Source organism: Podarcis gaigeae (genome assembly GCF_964106915.1).
Source record: "Podarcis gaigeae genome assembly, chromosome: 11".
NCBI classification, from domain to species: Eukaryota; Metazoa; Chordata; class Lepidosauria; order Squamata; family Lacertidae; genus Podarcis; species Podarcis gaigeae.
In genome coordinates this window covers 45834723-45850707 of record NC_139687.1, presented here as the reverse complement: position 1 = coordinate 45850707, position 15985 = coordinate 45834723, and the positions used below count along the sequence as shown (strand labels likewise).

The window sequence follows — 15985 nt, the reverse complement described above, 5'->3', positions numbered from 1 at the left end:
ATGCCGACTGTAGAACCTTCCCCAAATTTATTCTTCAGGATTCATCTACAGTTAGCCTCAGGGCATCTGTCACTGGTTCAGTGGTTTATTTGCTGTTGCATCAGATCAGCAGCACCAGTATTTATGGTATTAATATTAATAAATCCCTAGGAGACCTCATCCATCACTTTTAATCTCTCCTCCAACTCCTACCCCATTGCTCTTAAAGTGTGATCTTCAATGGCTCGGGGCTATTTTACCAATATAAAAGCATCATTAGTCAAAGAAACTACAGCCTCATATTCAACGTTTCTGTCGGGGGTTCCACCCAGAAGAGCAACATAATTAATCGCAAAATGTACTTCTTGATGCAGCCGTTCCAGATAACTCATCACAAAAGAACCAGTTTAAAATTGTGCTTTGTGTTTGTTTGTTTTTACAAGATAGAACCAAAAAATTTAATCCATAGTAATTAGTGCTTCAAATACTATTAAGGAAAAATTGCTAGTGAACGTCAAGTCTCTTCAAAATGGACATACTACGGGGTTGGAAACACCTCCTGCAAATCGTAAAAATGATGACTTGTGCATGTTTTATATCAGAACGTATTGTTTTCCTCCTATTTCAAATGAAGGTGTATCTCGTCTGAAAAGAAAGCCCCTTCAGATGCACAAATGGGCTCAATTATAGGGATGCAGAGTTTTGACTATTCGCTTTCAAATGGAAGCCCCTGGTGCTGCTGTGTTGCAAAATGCTTTGGTCTTTCAAATCTGGGGGGTGAGGGTATAGGGGTAGGCTGGGGTTTCCCCCCCCCCATTCTTTCAAAAATAATAGCCCCGCTGTTCACATGGAGCTTAGTAGAGTATGAAAAGAATGATTTCATTCAAACCTACATGCTTAATCAGAAGTTCAATGGGACATAAATAGGATAACTAGGACTCTTTTAAGAAACTAGACTATAGTGAGGATCTTAAACACCAACAGCAGGTTTATAACAGGAGGAAATTATAGCCATTCAGATCTTGCTGGACTCCAAGTCTAATCATCTCTGACCACTGGTCATGCTTGCTGGGGCTGATAGGAGTTGGACTCCCTAGGTTAACTCTTAAGAAGCCATTGCTCTTTCTGATTCCAAGCAAAGCAAAGAGGGCCTAAATATTAGATTCATCTTTCGTTGGTCAAGCCTCAAGACTGAACCAGACTATTTTTCCCAGGATCCCTAAATTGGTGTCAGGCGAGGCTGCATGAAAAGGCTTAACTGCTGAGAGTGAAATATCACAAGTTGCAAGTTCTCAGTGGGAGGTTAATAGACACTGAACTACAGTCATACACACTAAGAAAAGGAAATCCTTGCAATAAGGGGGAAAAAACCAGTTTTTTAAACAGCCCATATTATGGTGATGATGATGGTGACTACATTACATGTGTGTTTACTTCTGGAAATTGATTTAATTCATTCTGTCACCTACATTTTAGGCTTTTGCCAATTTCTCTATGGACAGCTGGATTCCTTGCTGAAAAAGCCAACATGCCTAGGAATGAATAGATTACAAAGTGGAGAACCAAAGATGTTTAGGGAAGGGCTGTGGCTCAATGGTGAAGCATCTGCCTTGCATGCAAAGGGTCTCAGGTTTGATCCCCAGCTCCTCCAGGTAAGACCATTGGAAATCAGGAAGAACTACTGCCAGTCATTTTAGACAATACTGAGCTAAATGGGTGGGCCAGTTATAAGACAGCTTCCAATGCTCAATTGGTAGGTGAAGGTTACTAGCCCGTTCTCTACTTTGATTACACAATAACATGTTTTGTTAGAAGGAGTCGTGAGCACCCACCCTGCTCTTCCGAGAACTTATGAACTGATGCTGGATTTTTTTATATGTAAAAAAAGGAAGAAGTTGTTCTTCAATTACAGAACAAAAACAAAGCACTGGGATCATTGCATGCATCCAAAAGGAGACATTTTTACTATTGTTGAGAACACATCATTTCAGTGAAATGAAAAGACGCTTCTAATCACTTCGAATAAAATGCATGATGCAAATATATAATAAGGACGCTTCTCCATCTACTTACAGGAATCATCCAGTTGGCTAGATCACCATATTTAGACACCTGCATCGCTCCAAGCATTGTCAGATTAACATGTCCCCTGATAAAAGGAAGAAAGAAAGAAACGAGCACGCTTTTGGCATCAGAAATTCTGGCACAGTTTTTGTTTGTTCCATCTACAAGCCCTCTAACCATTACTGAACAGTAAAAAGGTAAAGGGACCCCTGACCATTAGGTCCAGTCGTGGCCGACTCTGGAGTTGCAGTACTCATCTTGCTTTACTGGCCAAGGGAGCCGGCGTACAGCTTCCGGGTCATGTGTCCAGCATGACTAAGCCGCTTCTGGCAAACCAGAACAGCGCATGGAAACGCCGTTTACCTTCCAGCCATAGCAGTACCTATTTATCTACTTGTACTGGGACGTGCTTTCGAACTGCTAGGTTGGCAGGAGCAGGGATTGAGCAATGGGAGCTCACCCCGTCGCAGGGATTCGAACCGCCGACCTTCTGATCAGCAAGTCCTAGGCTCTGTGGTTTAACCCACAGCACCACCCGCATCCCAACAGTACCTCTCTATAAAAGCAAGGGCAGAAAAATAGCTTAAAAATCAAGCGCCGCTGGATAGCTGCGAGACTAAAATCCCATGCACGTTGAGGCTGCCATCTTATATCCACTTACCGAGGAGTAAGATCCATTGAATTCTAAGGCAGATATAAGAGTAGTGTCATTACCTGGGATTATGTCCCACTGAACTCAGCGGCCTGGGATAATTATCTACATGTCAAACTTGGTACCATTCGTCATTTGCTAAACAACACACCAAGGCGGTAACGGTAAAAACAAAACATCACTGCACAGCCTGTACCACAAAATCACCCTTAATACTCTGTTCATACAACACAAAAGATTAGTACAAAAAAAGTGTTGGCCTGACAACTGACAGCACCAGCCGAGTTGACTATTTTGAGTTCGATACCCAGCTGCTAAATCTATTGAGTTCCAACACCCAGCTACTAATTATTTTGCTGTTTCGCAGAAGACTGACGGATAGTCACTTTGGTGTGGGTTACTAATAAGTTCAGGCACCAGCTGGGCCTGTGCTCTTGACATTTAGCAAATTAGGTTTTTTCACTACATACCCTCGAATCATTGCAAAAGATTCATCGCTAGAGAAGTAGGAAGCCCCTGGAAGCACGGTGACCGTCTCTTTGCCTGTAGAAGAAACTTGGTGTTAAGTTTGCTATGGTCAACAGGCAAAATCCCAGGGTGGTGCTGGGAATCGATGCTGTCTGTGTCACACAACAGGGCTTCACAAAGCTTCTACAGTGGCACCTCTGGTTGCGAACGGGATCCATTCCGGAGGCCCATTCGCAACATGAGCAGAATGCAACCCGTGTCTGCGCGTGCCGCGATTCGCTGCTTCTGCACATGCACATGACTCATTTTGCACGCCTGCGCATGCACGAGCAGCAAAACCCCGAAGCAACCCTTTCCGGTACTTCCGGGTCGCCGCAGGACGCAGCCTGAAAACGCACAACCCAAAGCAAACGTAACATGAGGTATGACTGTACTCTTTTTTCGGGGGGTGGGGGGGTTGAGGAAAACAGAAAGACAAAAGCACTAAAACACAAACGACAAGAGTCCCTCCAAACTTCAAGTAGACTCTTCCAAGGGAGAATGCTTGCGAACAAAGATCCATGCCAGTGACTCTGATAAAAATTTGTGACATTCCTTTAGACACAGATTTTTAAATATGTATATATGAATGTCTCCGGCATGCTGGCTCTTAAGTAAGCTTTAATTTCTCTGCAACCTTTTAAATATATTTATATAAAGGTTGCAGAGTAATTACAGCTTACTTAAGAGCCAGCATGCCAGAGACATTCAAATGCTGCACAGTCATACCTTGGATCTCAAATGCCTTGGCTCCCAAACAAATCAACTCCCAAACAATTGAAACCCGGAAGCGAGTGTTCCGGTTTTCAAATGATTTTCGGAAGCCGAACGACCAGCCCGGCTTCCGAATGGCTGCAGGAACTTCCTGCAGCAATCAGAAGCTGCGCTTTGGTTTCCAAACATTTTGGGAGTCGAATGGACTTCCAGAAAAGATTCCATTTGACTTCCAAGTTACGACTATATTTGAATTGTATCAGGAAATCAAGCTTGCTGAATGACCATGGGGCACTCATTCTACCTACCTCTGGGGGTTGTTGAGAAGATAAAAGAGAAAACTGTACATGACATGACCCAGGATTTAGAGAATCCAAAAAAGATGGGCATGGGGATCGCCCTCAGAGACTCCACTCAATCAGAGACCTTGGTGTAGGGGAATTCCAGAAAACACCACTGCCCCCAGTTCTCCTACCTGAGAACATCTGGCCTCCTCCTCTGATGGTTCTGCTTCTAAAGGAGATCACCACCACCCGTTGTTCTACCATGCTAGTTCATACCTGAAGAACTGAGTGCAGCTCCTTTGAGAGACTGATAGCTTTCCCAGAAAGGCTTGAGCAAGAATCTCTAACCTACCTGCAGACTTGCTTAAACCCTCAGTTGGCTCCAGACCTTTGCTGGAGCAATATCCCAGGCCACACTTCTCAACTTCGAGTTCCCAGATATTGTTGGACTACAAGTCCCATCATCCATAGTCAATAGGGGCAGCGGTCAGGAATGACGGGAGTGGTGGTCCAACAACATCTGGGGAACCAAGGTTGAGAAAGGAGACTGTTGCTCTTGAATGCCTGTATCAAACTTGAATTCCGCCTGGCTCTATCTGAAGCTGCCCATGGTTCTGTTTCTCTGGCTTTCCTCTCCCACCTCCCCATTAACTTCTTGAAGGAAGGGCAGTATAAATATGTGAAAGGAAGACAAAAATCGGGTTTAACCTGCATTGATGAGGTCAGGGTCAACTTCGCTTTCAGATGGGTAAGGTCCCTAGTTAAAACACAAAACAAAAACTTGCATTAACTTTCCAGTCAAATGGTTGTGTTGTGTTGTCTATTGATTCCCATTGCCTGTGTCCCATTCTTACCAAGCCAAGGACTCCATTTTCACTCTGTAGATGAACAGTTATTTCTGGACTGATGAAGTTGCTGGCAAGCAGTGGGATTCCAATACCCAGGTTAGCTTAAACGGTTCGGTCAAGGTTAAACGGATCCGAGTTCTTTATACTGTACACAAATTTATTGAATTCAAATGCGCCTTGAAAATATTTTTTTAAAAAGCGACTGCATTCCACACAGCCAAAGGATACCGTACATGCCATCCTCAAATTCAAGGGCCGCTCGCCTGATGATCCTCTCTCTTACGTTATCGCCATCTTTCTTCTGCTTGCCTTTGCTATCTTCAGCTTTGCGTAGCGACAACCTCTAGAAAAGCAAGCAGAGTGAAAAGGGTGGTGACAGCTGCACTCTTTCGTGGAACATTAAGGACCAGCATATATTATATCACAGTTGGTAAAGGCAGGCCTCAGGCACCCTGAAGCAGTAAGAAACATTTTTAAGATGGCCTGGGTTGGTTTATGCTAAACACTGGCCTGATCTGCACATAACGTAAACGAAGAGAAACGTATGCAGTAAATAAGAGAGGCGACCTGGAGATCCTATATTTACAGTAAGCTCTCTGCTGGTGTCCCTTTGCTTGTTTGCACTCAGAGTCAAACCAGGTGGCAAATTCCGTTAACCTTTTTGTGGCCGTATTTTGGATCACAGTTGTTAAGTGTAGTTTCAGCCTTTCTGTGAGTGTCTTGAATAGTTTCATGGCCTCAGCAGCAAAGTTAGTTGATATACCGCATTTTTCGCCCTATAGGACGCACTTTTCCCCCTCAAAAAATGAAGGGGAAATGTGTGTGCGTCCTATGGGGCGAATGCAGGCTTTTGCTGAAGCCTGGAGAGCGAGAGGGGTCCGTGCGCACAGACCCCTCTCGCTCTCCAGGCTTCGCGGACCTCTCCGCAAGCGGGGGGAGCGCTCCCGCTGCTTGCGGAGAGGTGCCTGCATGCGGAAGCCTGGGCGCACTGAGCTCAGCACGTCCAGGCTTCGCGGACCTCTCCGCAAGCGGGGGGAGCGCTCCCGCCGCTTGCGGAGAGGTGCCTGCATGCGGAAGCCTGGGCGCGCTGATCTCAGCGCGTCCAAGCTTCGCGGACCTCTCCGCAAGCGGGGGGAGCGCTCCCCCCGCTTGCGGAGAGGTGCCTGCATGCGGAAGCCTGGGCGCGCTGAGCTCAGTGCATCCAAGCTTCGCGGACCTCTCCGCAAGCGGCAGGAGCGCTTCCTGCACTCAACTGGAAGCCATGGAAGCTGCATCCCAAAATAGTTTGAAAACCAGAACACCTACTTCCGGATTTGCGGTGTCCGGGAGACAAAACATTTGAGCCACAAGGTGTTCGAGAACCAAGGTACGACTGTATACTGTATCCATGCATTCGAAGCACCAAGAAGGAACTTTTTTAATATGTGGTGGGAGTGTAAGAAAGTGAGAGGTTTCTGGGAAATGATATATAATGTATTGAAGAAGATGTTGAAATATACATTTGTAAAGAAACCAGAAGCCTTTCTGTTAGGAATAATAGGAAGTGAAATAAATAGAAAGGACAATAAACTCTTTCAATACGCAGTAACAGCAGCAAGAATATTAATGGCCCAAAAATGGAAACAGGAAGAAATACCGACTCTTGAAGAATAGAGAATGAAACTTATAGACTATGCTGAATTGGACAAACTAACTGGGAAGATCAGATATCAACGGGACCACAAGTTCATCAAGGACTGGGGGAAATTTACAGAATATCTGAAAAGTATATGTGATGAACAAACAACGCTAGTGGGATTTAAAGAGGCTTTGTGAAAGGCAGAGGAGTATTGTTAAACAGAAAGGATTGTAAAAGTAATATTAAAATGCAATATTAAATTTAGAAAATGTGTAAAAATGTGTAAACATGGATGACTGACAGAGAAGCTGATGGAAGTCTAAAAATTGAAATTTGTGAAAATTGTTTGATATTGGAATTGATATAATGGAAAATTTTAATAAAAATTATATACAAAAAAAAGAAGAAGAGAAAACCGGAACACCTACTTCCGGATTTGCGGTGTCCGGGAGACAAAACATTTGAGTCACAAGGTGTTCGAGAACCAAGGTACGACTGTATACTGTATCCATGCATTCGAAGCACCAAGGCTTCTGAATCTAAAACTCTGACTTGCATCTTGGCCCAAGTCTCTGCTTCTTCTCACTTTTGAAACTGAGGCATAAAGAAAACACGAAGATATGTTTAATAGCAGCTTAAATCGGAATTAGGCTTCCCTTGGGATGTTTTGCTCTCCCAGCCAGAGCCAGGCTAGATATTACAGCCATAATTATTCCTCTCCTAATATGATAAACTATCTTCCTTTTCCAGGCACTCTAAGCTAAATCTGCTTTATACTGGAACCCTCACTCAGCACTCGGGTGGATAACCACATTCCGTCCAAGACCAATTTACGTTTGAAGAAGCGAGCCCAGAACCTCCAAGGAAGATGCAATTTTTATAGGCATTCTCACTCTTAAGACAGTAAACAGAGGAGCTTGCCGTTTCATCGCCTGTTTTGACAAGGCAGATCCCTAGAAGGATTACAAAACTCAGCAGACCAAAATTAATCCCTGCTGTAACTTTGGTCTAGACGATATAAAACACTTAAAAACGAGGGGGGGGAGTGGCGTCGTAGGGAGGGAGGGGAGAAGCCGGTCTGTAGAACAGGAGAAAAACTGAAAACAATCATGGCTTGGCTATGCAGTAACGAAGATCTATACCCAGCCTCCTATCGGGCTGAAGAAGAATCAGGAATAATATTTGATGCTTAGCCTCAAAAGGAAAAGGTAAGCAGTGCTATCGTTCAGCACACGTAAGATGCATTTAATTATTTATTATCTCTCTCTCTCCCTTCCTCCTTCCTGGAGCTCAAAGTGACATATATGGAGGTTCCAAAATGGTCTCCTGTCCAGGTACCGGTCAGACCCTGATCTGCTTATCTTTAGCAAGGTGGCTGCATCATATGCCCTTGGGACCTTGCCTTGGAACCAAAGCACTAAAACAAGAGTTTTATCACAAGGGTCGGTTTTTCAAGTTTTCTATGTTCAGGTATCCATTCTTAAAGAAATCAGCCCTGAGTGCTCACTGGAAGGACAGATCCTGAATCTGAGGCTCCAATACTCTGGCCACCTCATGAGAAGAGAAGACTCCCTGGGAAAGACCCTGATGTTGGGAAAGATGGAGGGCACAGGGAGAAGGGGACGACAGAGGACGAGATGGTTGGCCAGTGTTTTCGAAGCTACCAGCATGAGTTTGACCAAACTGCGGGAGGCGGTGGAAGACAGGAGTGCCTGGCGAGCTCTGGCCCATGGGGTCACGAAGAGTCGGACACGACTAAACAACCACAACAACAAATGTTCAGGCAAAGCTTTCCCTATGGATCTGCCTGCTGAGGAACGGTTCCATATCTGCCACAGACCCCTTGTGCTCTGCAAAGAGTTCTGAGGAAGGTTATATAGAGGGTGTGCAAATTGATGTGAGACACTGCCCTGGTGTTCCTTCCCAATTCAAGCTTTTTTTTGCCTCAAACTATCCATGGATCTGCCTTATACAGGGAGTCACAACATGGGTCCGTTTATTTTTTAATTATATTACATTATTTATTTCCACCAAGTAGGTCTCAAAGCGGCTGCCAACAATAAAAATAGACACTGTGCAAAATTTTAAACATAACTTAAACCTCCAAAACACAGTTAATACTGACTGGCAGGGTCTTTCCAGAGTTTCAGCCAGGGGTCTCTCTCTCTACAGTTGCTGGAGATTGCCATGGACTGAACCTTTTTGCATGTAACTCATGAGCGCCAGTTCTGAATCGCAGCTCTTCCCTAATCTCAGCGTTCCTCGCAAAACAGTATGGAAACCACTTCTAATAATAGGTCAACAGAATCGTAAGAAATGAAAGCCACCTGGTCTCACCACCAGCAACATGAAACATAATGATCTGCTCAACAGGCTTCCAAAGGATCCCCTCTTGGCATGAGGTAGTTAGGATTATACCTTCCAAAATATCCTGTCATTCCTGACCATTTGTCATGCTGGCTGGGAGCAACTGAAGTTGGCTACCCCCCCCCCAAAGGTCACTCAAACGACACCCATTCTCCAGAGAAGAGGCATGCACTTGCAGTGACAAGAGCTCTAGCTGGCTTAAGTAAAGGTAAAGGTAAATGGACCCCTGACCATTAGGTCCAGTCGTGACCGACTCTGGGGTTGCGGCGCTCATCTCGCTCTATAGACCAAGGGAGCCAGCATTTGTCCGCAGACAGCTTCCAGGTCATGTGGCCAGCATGACTAAGCCATTTCTGGAGAACCAGAGCAGTGCACAGAAACACCGTTTACCTTCCTGCCGGAGCGGTACCTATTTATCTACTTGCACTTTGATGTGCTTTGGAACTGCTAGGTTGGCAGGAGCAGGGACTGAGAAACGGGAGCTCACTCCATCGCGGGGATTCAAACTGCCGACCTTCTGATCGGCAAGCCCTAGGCTCTGTGGTTTAACCTACAGTGCTACCCGCGTCCCAGCTGACTTCAGTAAGTCAAGCTAAAAGATTGAGGGATGCTTGGGCACACATGCCCACACACAACATACCAGCCAAGCATCTTCACACCCCCAGATCCTAGGATGGCAGGTCAGGTTTCTTGCCAATGCAAAAATATGGTAATAACCGGATGCTAAACGTGAGCTCAGAATTCATCCACTATTTCTCACCAAAGGATGTTGGACACAGCTGCAGTTTTGGGGGCTATTTAGTGAAATTCAGATGTAATTAATGAAGTGCTGAGGATGCGTTCTGTTAAGTGGGTCGCATTGGGATTCAACCTTCATTTATAATTGGATATGGAAACGGCATGGTGTCTGCTGAGGTCCACAGAGGCACAAAAATGTTTTACTGCTTATACATTCAAGCTCCAATGAGATTATCAGCTTTTGTTTTTTTCAAAAAAGAGAGGAAAAAAACAAGTTTCCAGCCCCTCAGGATGAAGATATGCTTAGGTGGGTGTGGGTGTGTTGAATTTTTTTAGAAGTCAGAGAGGTACCGGATTTTTCGCCCTATAGGACGCACCGTCCCATAAGGCGCACCTAGTTTTTTTTGGGGGGAAATAAAGGGGGGGAAATTATTTTCCCCCCCCAGGCGCAGGGCTGGGGCGGGGGAGGCCCGCCGGAGCTTTCCCGACCCCAGCCCCCAAACAGGCAGCTCTCTGCAAGCCGTGGGAGCCCAGGGCTGGCTCCCGCCGCTTGCGGAGAGGTCCGCGAAGCCTGGACGCGCTGAGCTCAGTGCGCCCAGGCTTCCGCATGCAGGCACCTCTCCGCAAGCGGCGGGAGTGCTCCCCCCGCTTGCGGAGAGGTCCGCGAAGCCTGGACGCGCTGAGCTCAGTGCGCCCAGGCTTCCGCATGCAGGCACCTCTCCGCAAGCAGCGGGAGCGCTCTCCCCGCTTGCAGAGAGGTGCGCGAAGCTTGGACGCGCTGAGCTCAGCGCGCCCAGGCTTCCACATGCAGGCACCTCTCCGCAAGCGGCGGGAGCGCTCCCCCCGCTTGCGGAGAGGTCCGCGAAGCCTGGACGCACTGAGCTCAGTGCGCCCAGGCTTCCGCATGCAGGCACCTCTCCGCAAGCGGCGGGAGCGCTCCCCCCGCTTGCGGAGAGGTCCGCGAAGCCTGGACGCGCTGAGCTCAGTGCGCCCAGGCTTCCGCATGCAGGCACCTCTCCGCAAGCGGCGGGAGTGCTCACCCCGCTTGCGGAGAGGTCCGCGAAGCCTGGACGCGCTGAGCTCAGTGCGCCCAGGCTTCCGCATGCAGGCACCTCTCCGCAAGCAGCGGGAGCGCTCTCCCCGCTTGCAGAGAGGTGCGCGAAGCTTGGACGCGCTGAGCTCAGCGCGCCCAGGCTTCCGCATGCAGGCACCTCTCCGCAAGCGGCGGGAGCGCTCCCCCCGCTTGCGGAGAGGTCCGCGAAGCCTGGACGCGCTGAGCTCAGTGCGCCCAGGCTTCCGCATGCAGGCACCTCTCCGCAAGCGGCGGGAGCGCTCTCCCCGCTTGCAGAGAGGTGCGCGAAGCTTGGACGCGCTGAGCTCAGTGCGCCCAGGCTTCCGCATGCAGGCACCTCTCCGCAAGCAGCGGGAGCACTCCCCCCGCTTGCGGAGAGGTGCGCGAAGCCTGGAGAGCGAGAGGGGTCTGTGCGCACTGACCCCTCTCGCTCTCCAGGCTTCAGCGAAAGCCTGCATTCGCCCCATAGGACGCACACACATTTCCCCTTCATTTTTTGAGGGGAAAAAGTGCGTCCTATAGGGTGAAAAATACGGTAAGCTTCACCCATGCTAGGAAGCCATCACTCCTTGTAACTAGCGAAACCCATAATTATGCAAAATAAGAGCAGCAACACAAATGTGCCCTGGCTGCATGGGCAAATACACAGGATGGCCCCAAACTCGTTAAAACTTACCTCGATTCTTTTTTCATACTTTCCCCCTTTGATGAGACGATGGACATAGATCTTGGGGACATGAATATCTTCTGGTGCAAAGGAACCAACGTCCACAATTTCTTCTACCTGAGCAGATGTGAAAAACAAAAAGGGTAAAAATCAGAGAGTGCACACAGTACACAAAGATTAGCAGATGGAAACATGCAGGGCCCTTCAGTTCCTTTTGAAGAGGTAAGTCCCCGGGTTCTTTTTTGAAGCAACAATGAGTTACATAGCTCCAAGAGCTCGCAATTTATGAAGTGAGGTGAGGGCTTGGGAGAGCCAGTGTGGTTAAGAGCGGTGGACTCGTAATCTGGTGAACCGGGTTCGCGTCCCCACTCCTCCACATGCAGCTGCTGGGTGACCTTGGGCTAGTCACACATCTCTAAAGTCTCTCAGCCCCACTCACCTCACAGAGTGTTTGTTGTGGGGGAGGAAGGGAAAGGAGATTGTTAGCCACTTTGAGACTCCTTCGGGTAGTGATAAAGTGGGACATCAAATCCAAACTCTTCTTCTTCTTCTTAGATCCTTTAACTGGAAGTCTCACTTTCTCTACTACCCGCTTCCTGGTTCTGCAAGTAAGCGTTGCACAGATTGTGTCTAAACACACTGAGCGCCATGTGCACAGCATGCTTTCAAGTCAAGAGCGTCAGGTGGTTCCCAAGAACAAGCGTGGCAAAATACTTCATGCCACCCATTCCCCAAGGTAGTTTGCTGTCCCAAGATCACCCACTGAGCTTCACTGCAGAGTGGGGAGTTAAAATCCAGTCTCTCCTTTCCTAGTCTAGCAGGCCAACTACTATACTACACCAACTCCTGACACCCCACCGAAGCTTCCACACTGAATATTCTAGAATAAAAGAGCCTGAAGCCAAGCAGGTAACGTTTGCATGTTTATGCTAGAGGAGAAAGCCGCCTCGGCTGCCTATTCACACTCTCAGCACTGCAAGGTCTTGCTATTAATTGCCAGATGGGAACAGGAAGTCCCCTGCCAGTATTCAACTTTCTTGTTTTCTCCAGTGAAACAGTGAGGTACTGTGCAATGGTCCTCTCTTTAACCAAAGATTCAGCCAAGGCGACGGCTTAGAAGTGCAACCTGAAGGTGCAACTGTGCCTGTAGCTGCTTTGAGAACCAGCAGCTACTACAGTCACTTGGAGGCTTCTTTCCATACGACGCCTTTCCAAGAGGAAAATATTTGAGCAGACACTATTTTCCCTCTCTCTTCATATATCCATGATATTTCACTTTACTTCTTGGAAGCAAGGAGCATTTTACAAAACAAAAAAAATATGAGTACGCATTTACAGTGGTACCTCGGGTTAAGTACTTAATTCGTTCTGGAGGTCCATTCTTAACCTGAAACTGTTCTTAACCTGAAGCACCACTTTAGCTAATGGGGCCTCCAGCTGCCGTTGCGCCACCAAAGCATGATTCCTCTTCTCATCCTGAAGCAAAGTTCTTAACCCAAGGTACTATTTCTGGGTTAGCTGAGTCTGTAACCTGAAGCGTGTGTAACCTGAAGCGTATAGTTTGGGACTGTATTCTGAGCGTATAGTTTGGGACATTTCAATTCATAACATGTGCTAAGAACACCAAAGACATTTATTTAAGCAGGTGGGTTGTCCCCATGGGCTTATAAAAGAATAAGCGTTTTGAAATGCCAGTCGGAGAAACTCATCATAACTCAAGATGCGCATTGCATGCAACATAATAGCCGAAGCACAGCAAGCCTCTTTCCCACAGAAACTCCAAATAGGATTGAGGAGCACCGTGGGAGTGGGGGAAGCAACCATTTTCCAATTTGACAGAAGCAAACAAACAGCCAAGCTCTCTCCATCCTGCCTTACTTTGCAAAACAGCAGTAGGTACCCAGCAGAACACCAGAGGAAAAATGTCTTTCTATTCTAGCCTTCTAATAAACCTTTCAAACCATTAATTCTACCCCCCCCCCTTAAACCATGAAAGAGGGGAAAACAGAACCAGAACTCTAAAAACAGTAACTAGATGGATTGCTAAGGCTGAAATGTGGAAGACCAAGATGGCATCATGGCCAAATACATTGTTGTTGTTGTTGTCGTCTGTATTGATATCCTACTTTTCTCCCAAGTTGCGTGAAGCACTGCAGCCTGGTGCATCTGGGAATCTTGGGTACAAACCTGTGCTCTTGGCAGCAAAGGGTGCAAAGATTCACTACTAGTGACAATTGCCACGGGAATTTCCTGGACACAAAAGGCTAATTCTTGTGTCCTTGCAGCTGGGAAGCCGCTAAAGACGGATGCCCAAGTTCATCCATTCAGCAGGTGCAAATTCATATCTTACACCAGTATATAAAAGCATTTTTGAGTGGCCAACGCTGTACTGTTTGATGTGGAAAAGTGATTGTGTGGAAGCTTGGACACGATCCAGGAAGCAACCCTTGACCCTCCAGATGTTATTAGACTCCAACTCCCATCGTTCCCGACCTTTGGCCATGCTGCCTATGGCTAACAGGAGATGGATTTCAACACCATCTGGAGGGTCTTAGGTTAGCTACCCCTGAATTAGAAAAAAGGGGCAAGATAATAATAATATTATAATTATATATTTATACCCCGCCCATCTGGCTGGGTTTCCCCAGCAACTCTGGGCGGCTTCCAACAGAATATTAAAAACACAATAAAACATCAGTCATTAAAAACTTCCCTAAACAGGGCTGCCTTCAGATGTCTTCTAAAAGTCAGATAGTTGTTTATTTCCTTGACATCAGATGGGAGGGCATTCCATAGGGCGGGAGCCAATACCGAGAAGGCCCTCTGCCTGGTTCCCTGTAACCTCACTTCTTGCAGTGAGGGAACTGCCAGAAGTTCCTTGGAGCTGGACTTCAGTGTCCGGGCTGAACGATGGGGGTGGAGACACTCCTTCAGGTATACTGGGCTGAGGATGTTTAGGGCTTTAAAGGTCAGCACCAACACTTTGAATTGTGTTTGAAGAAACTCACTGGTAGGCCAAAGCCCCTATTGCAGCTTCCTGGCTAATGCGTAGTCAGTGTGGCGCATCTCGGAATTCAAATTTGTGAGGTAGAATTAGAATTAAGCAGAGTTTCTGAGATGGAAGAGCCAGGACTGTTATCGGCAATATAAGAGTGTGCATTTATAAGTATGGCCATTTCTCAGCATCTCATCATTAACAATGAAAGCAACACCACAATTTTTGGTGACTAATGGAGCTATTCATTCCTGTCCCACAACGTAATAAAAGTCCATTGTACCTGCGATAGCAGCATTCTAATGGCGTTGCTAAGTAACCAAAGATACATTGCGGGTTTTTTAATTACATTTCCTTAATTAGTTGTGGGTGAAAGAGCATTTCTGCACTCAGATCTGCGCCCCACCCCCACCCTTTTGTTCCTCTTCCTTGCTAAATCAAACATCATCTTCCAGTCTCCCAACTATTCCATAATGAATGAGGATCTCAAAAATCAGGAGGAAAACTAGGCTTCTGTTATCCTAGCTTTTGTTTTTCCCTTTGGTAAGGAACCATTCCACTTACAAAGTATTCTACAAATGGGATACAAAAAGAAAATAATGGCATGTGAAAACTGCATGCTCAATCTTCGCTGGACTACATTGGAATTTTTATCTCCATTTGCTGTTTATATCCTGCATTGGGGTTTGTCTCTTCGTTTGAGGTGGGATGGGTATGTTGTTGTTGTTTAGTCGTTTAGTCATGTCCGACTCTTCGTGACCCCATGGACCAGAGCACGCCAGGCACTCCTGTCTTCCACTGCCTCCCGCAGTTTGGTCAAATTCGTGCTGGTAGCTTCGAGAACACTATCCAACCATCTCGTCCTCTGTCGTCCCCTTCTCCTTGTGTCCTCAATCTTTCCCAACATCAGGGTCTTTTCCAAGGAGTCTTCTCTTCTCATGAGGTGGCCAAAGTATTGGAGCCTCAGCTTCAGGATCTGTCCTTCCAGTGAGCACTCAGGGCTGATTTCCTTCAGAATGGATAGGTTTGATCTTCTTGCAGTCCATGGGACTCTCAAGAGTCTCATCCAACACCATAATTCAAAAGCATCAATTCTTTGGCGATCAGCCTTCTTTATGGTCCAGCTCTCACTTCCATACATCACTACTGGGAAAACCATAGCTTTTAACTATACGGGCCTTTGTTGGCAAAGTGATCCCTTCATGGATCACTGCCTTGCCGTGGCGAAGGGGCTTGAATAACTCAGAGAAGCCATGAGCTATGCCGTGCAGGGCCACCCAAGATGGACAGGTCATAGTGAAGAGTTTTGACCAAACGTGATCCACCTGGAGCAGGAACCGGCAAGCCACTCCAGTATCCCTGCCAAGAAAACTCCATGGGATGGGTATACTTGTGCCCAATCCTAGCTACACAAAATTCTTCAACTTCTCTGTAGATGCGTAAGGGCAGCTTCCTCTTCCATCCCTGGGAACAATCAAAT

At 46.8% G+C, this 15985-nt stretch overlaps 1 protein-coding gene across 1 annotated transcript in view; it reads right to left on the bottom strand.

The window, feature by feature from the left end:
- Positions 1–15985, bottom strand: part of OXCT1 (3-oxoacid CoA-transferase 1) — a 51455-nt gene that overhangs the window by 13453 nt on the left and 22017 nt on the right. The window contains exons 8-13 of the mRNA XM_083703597.1: positions 11520–11627; positions 5277–5391; positions 5055–5149; positions 4909–4957; positions 3166–3238; positions 2053–2128 (exon numbers count right to left, since the gene is read on the bottom strand). Of these exons, the coding sequence (XP_083559723.1) occupies positions 2053–2128; positions 3166–3238; positions 4909–4957; positions 5055–5149; positions 5277–5391; positions 11520–11627 (516 nt within the window). The remainder of the gene's footprint in view (positions 1–2052; positions 2129–3165; positions 3239–4908; positions 4958–5054; positions 5150–5276; positions 5392–11519; positions 11628–15985) is intronic.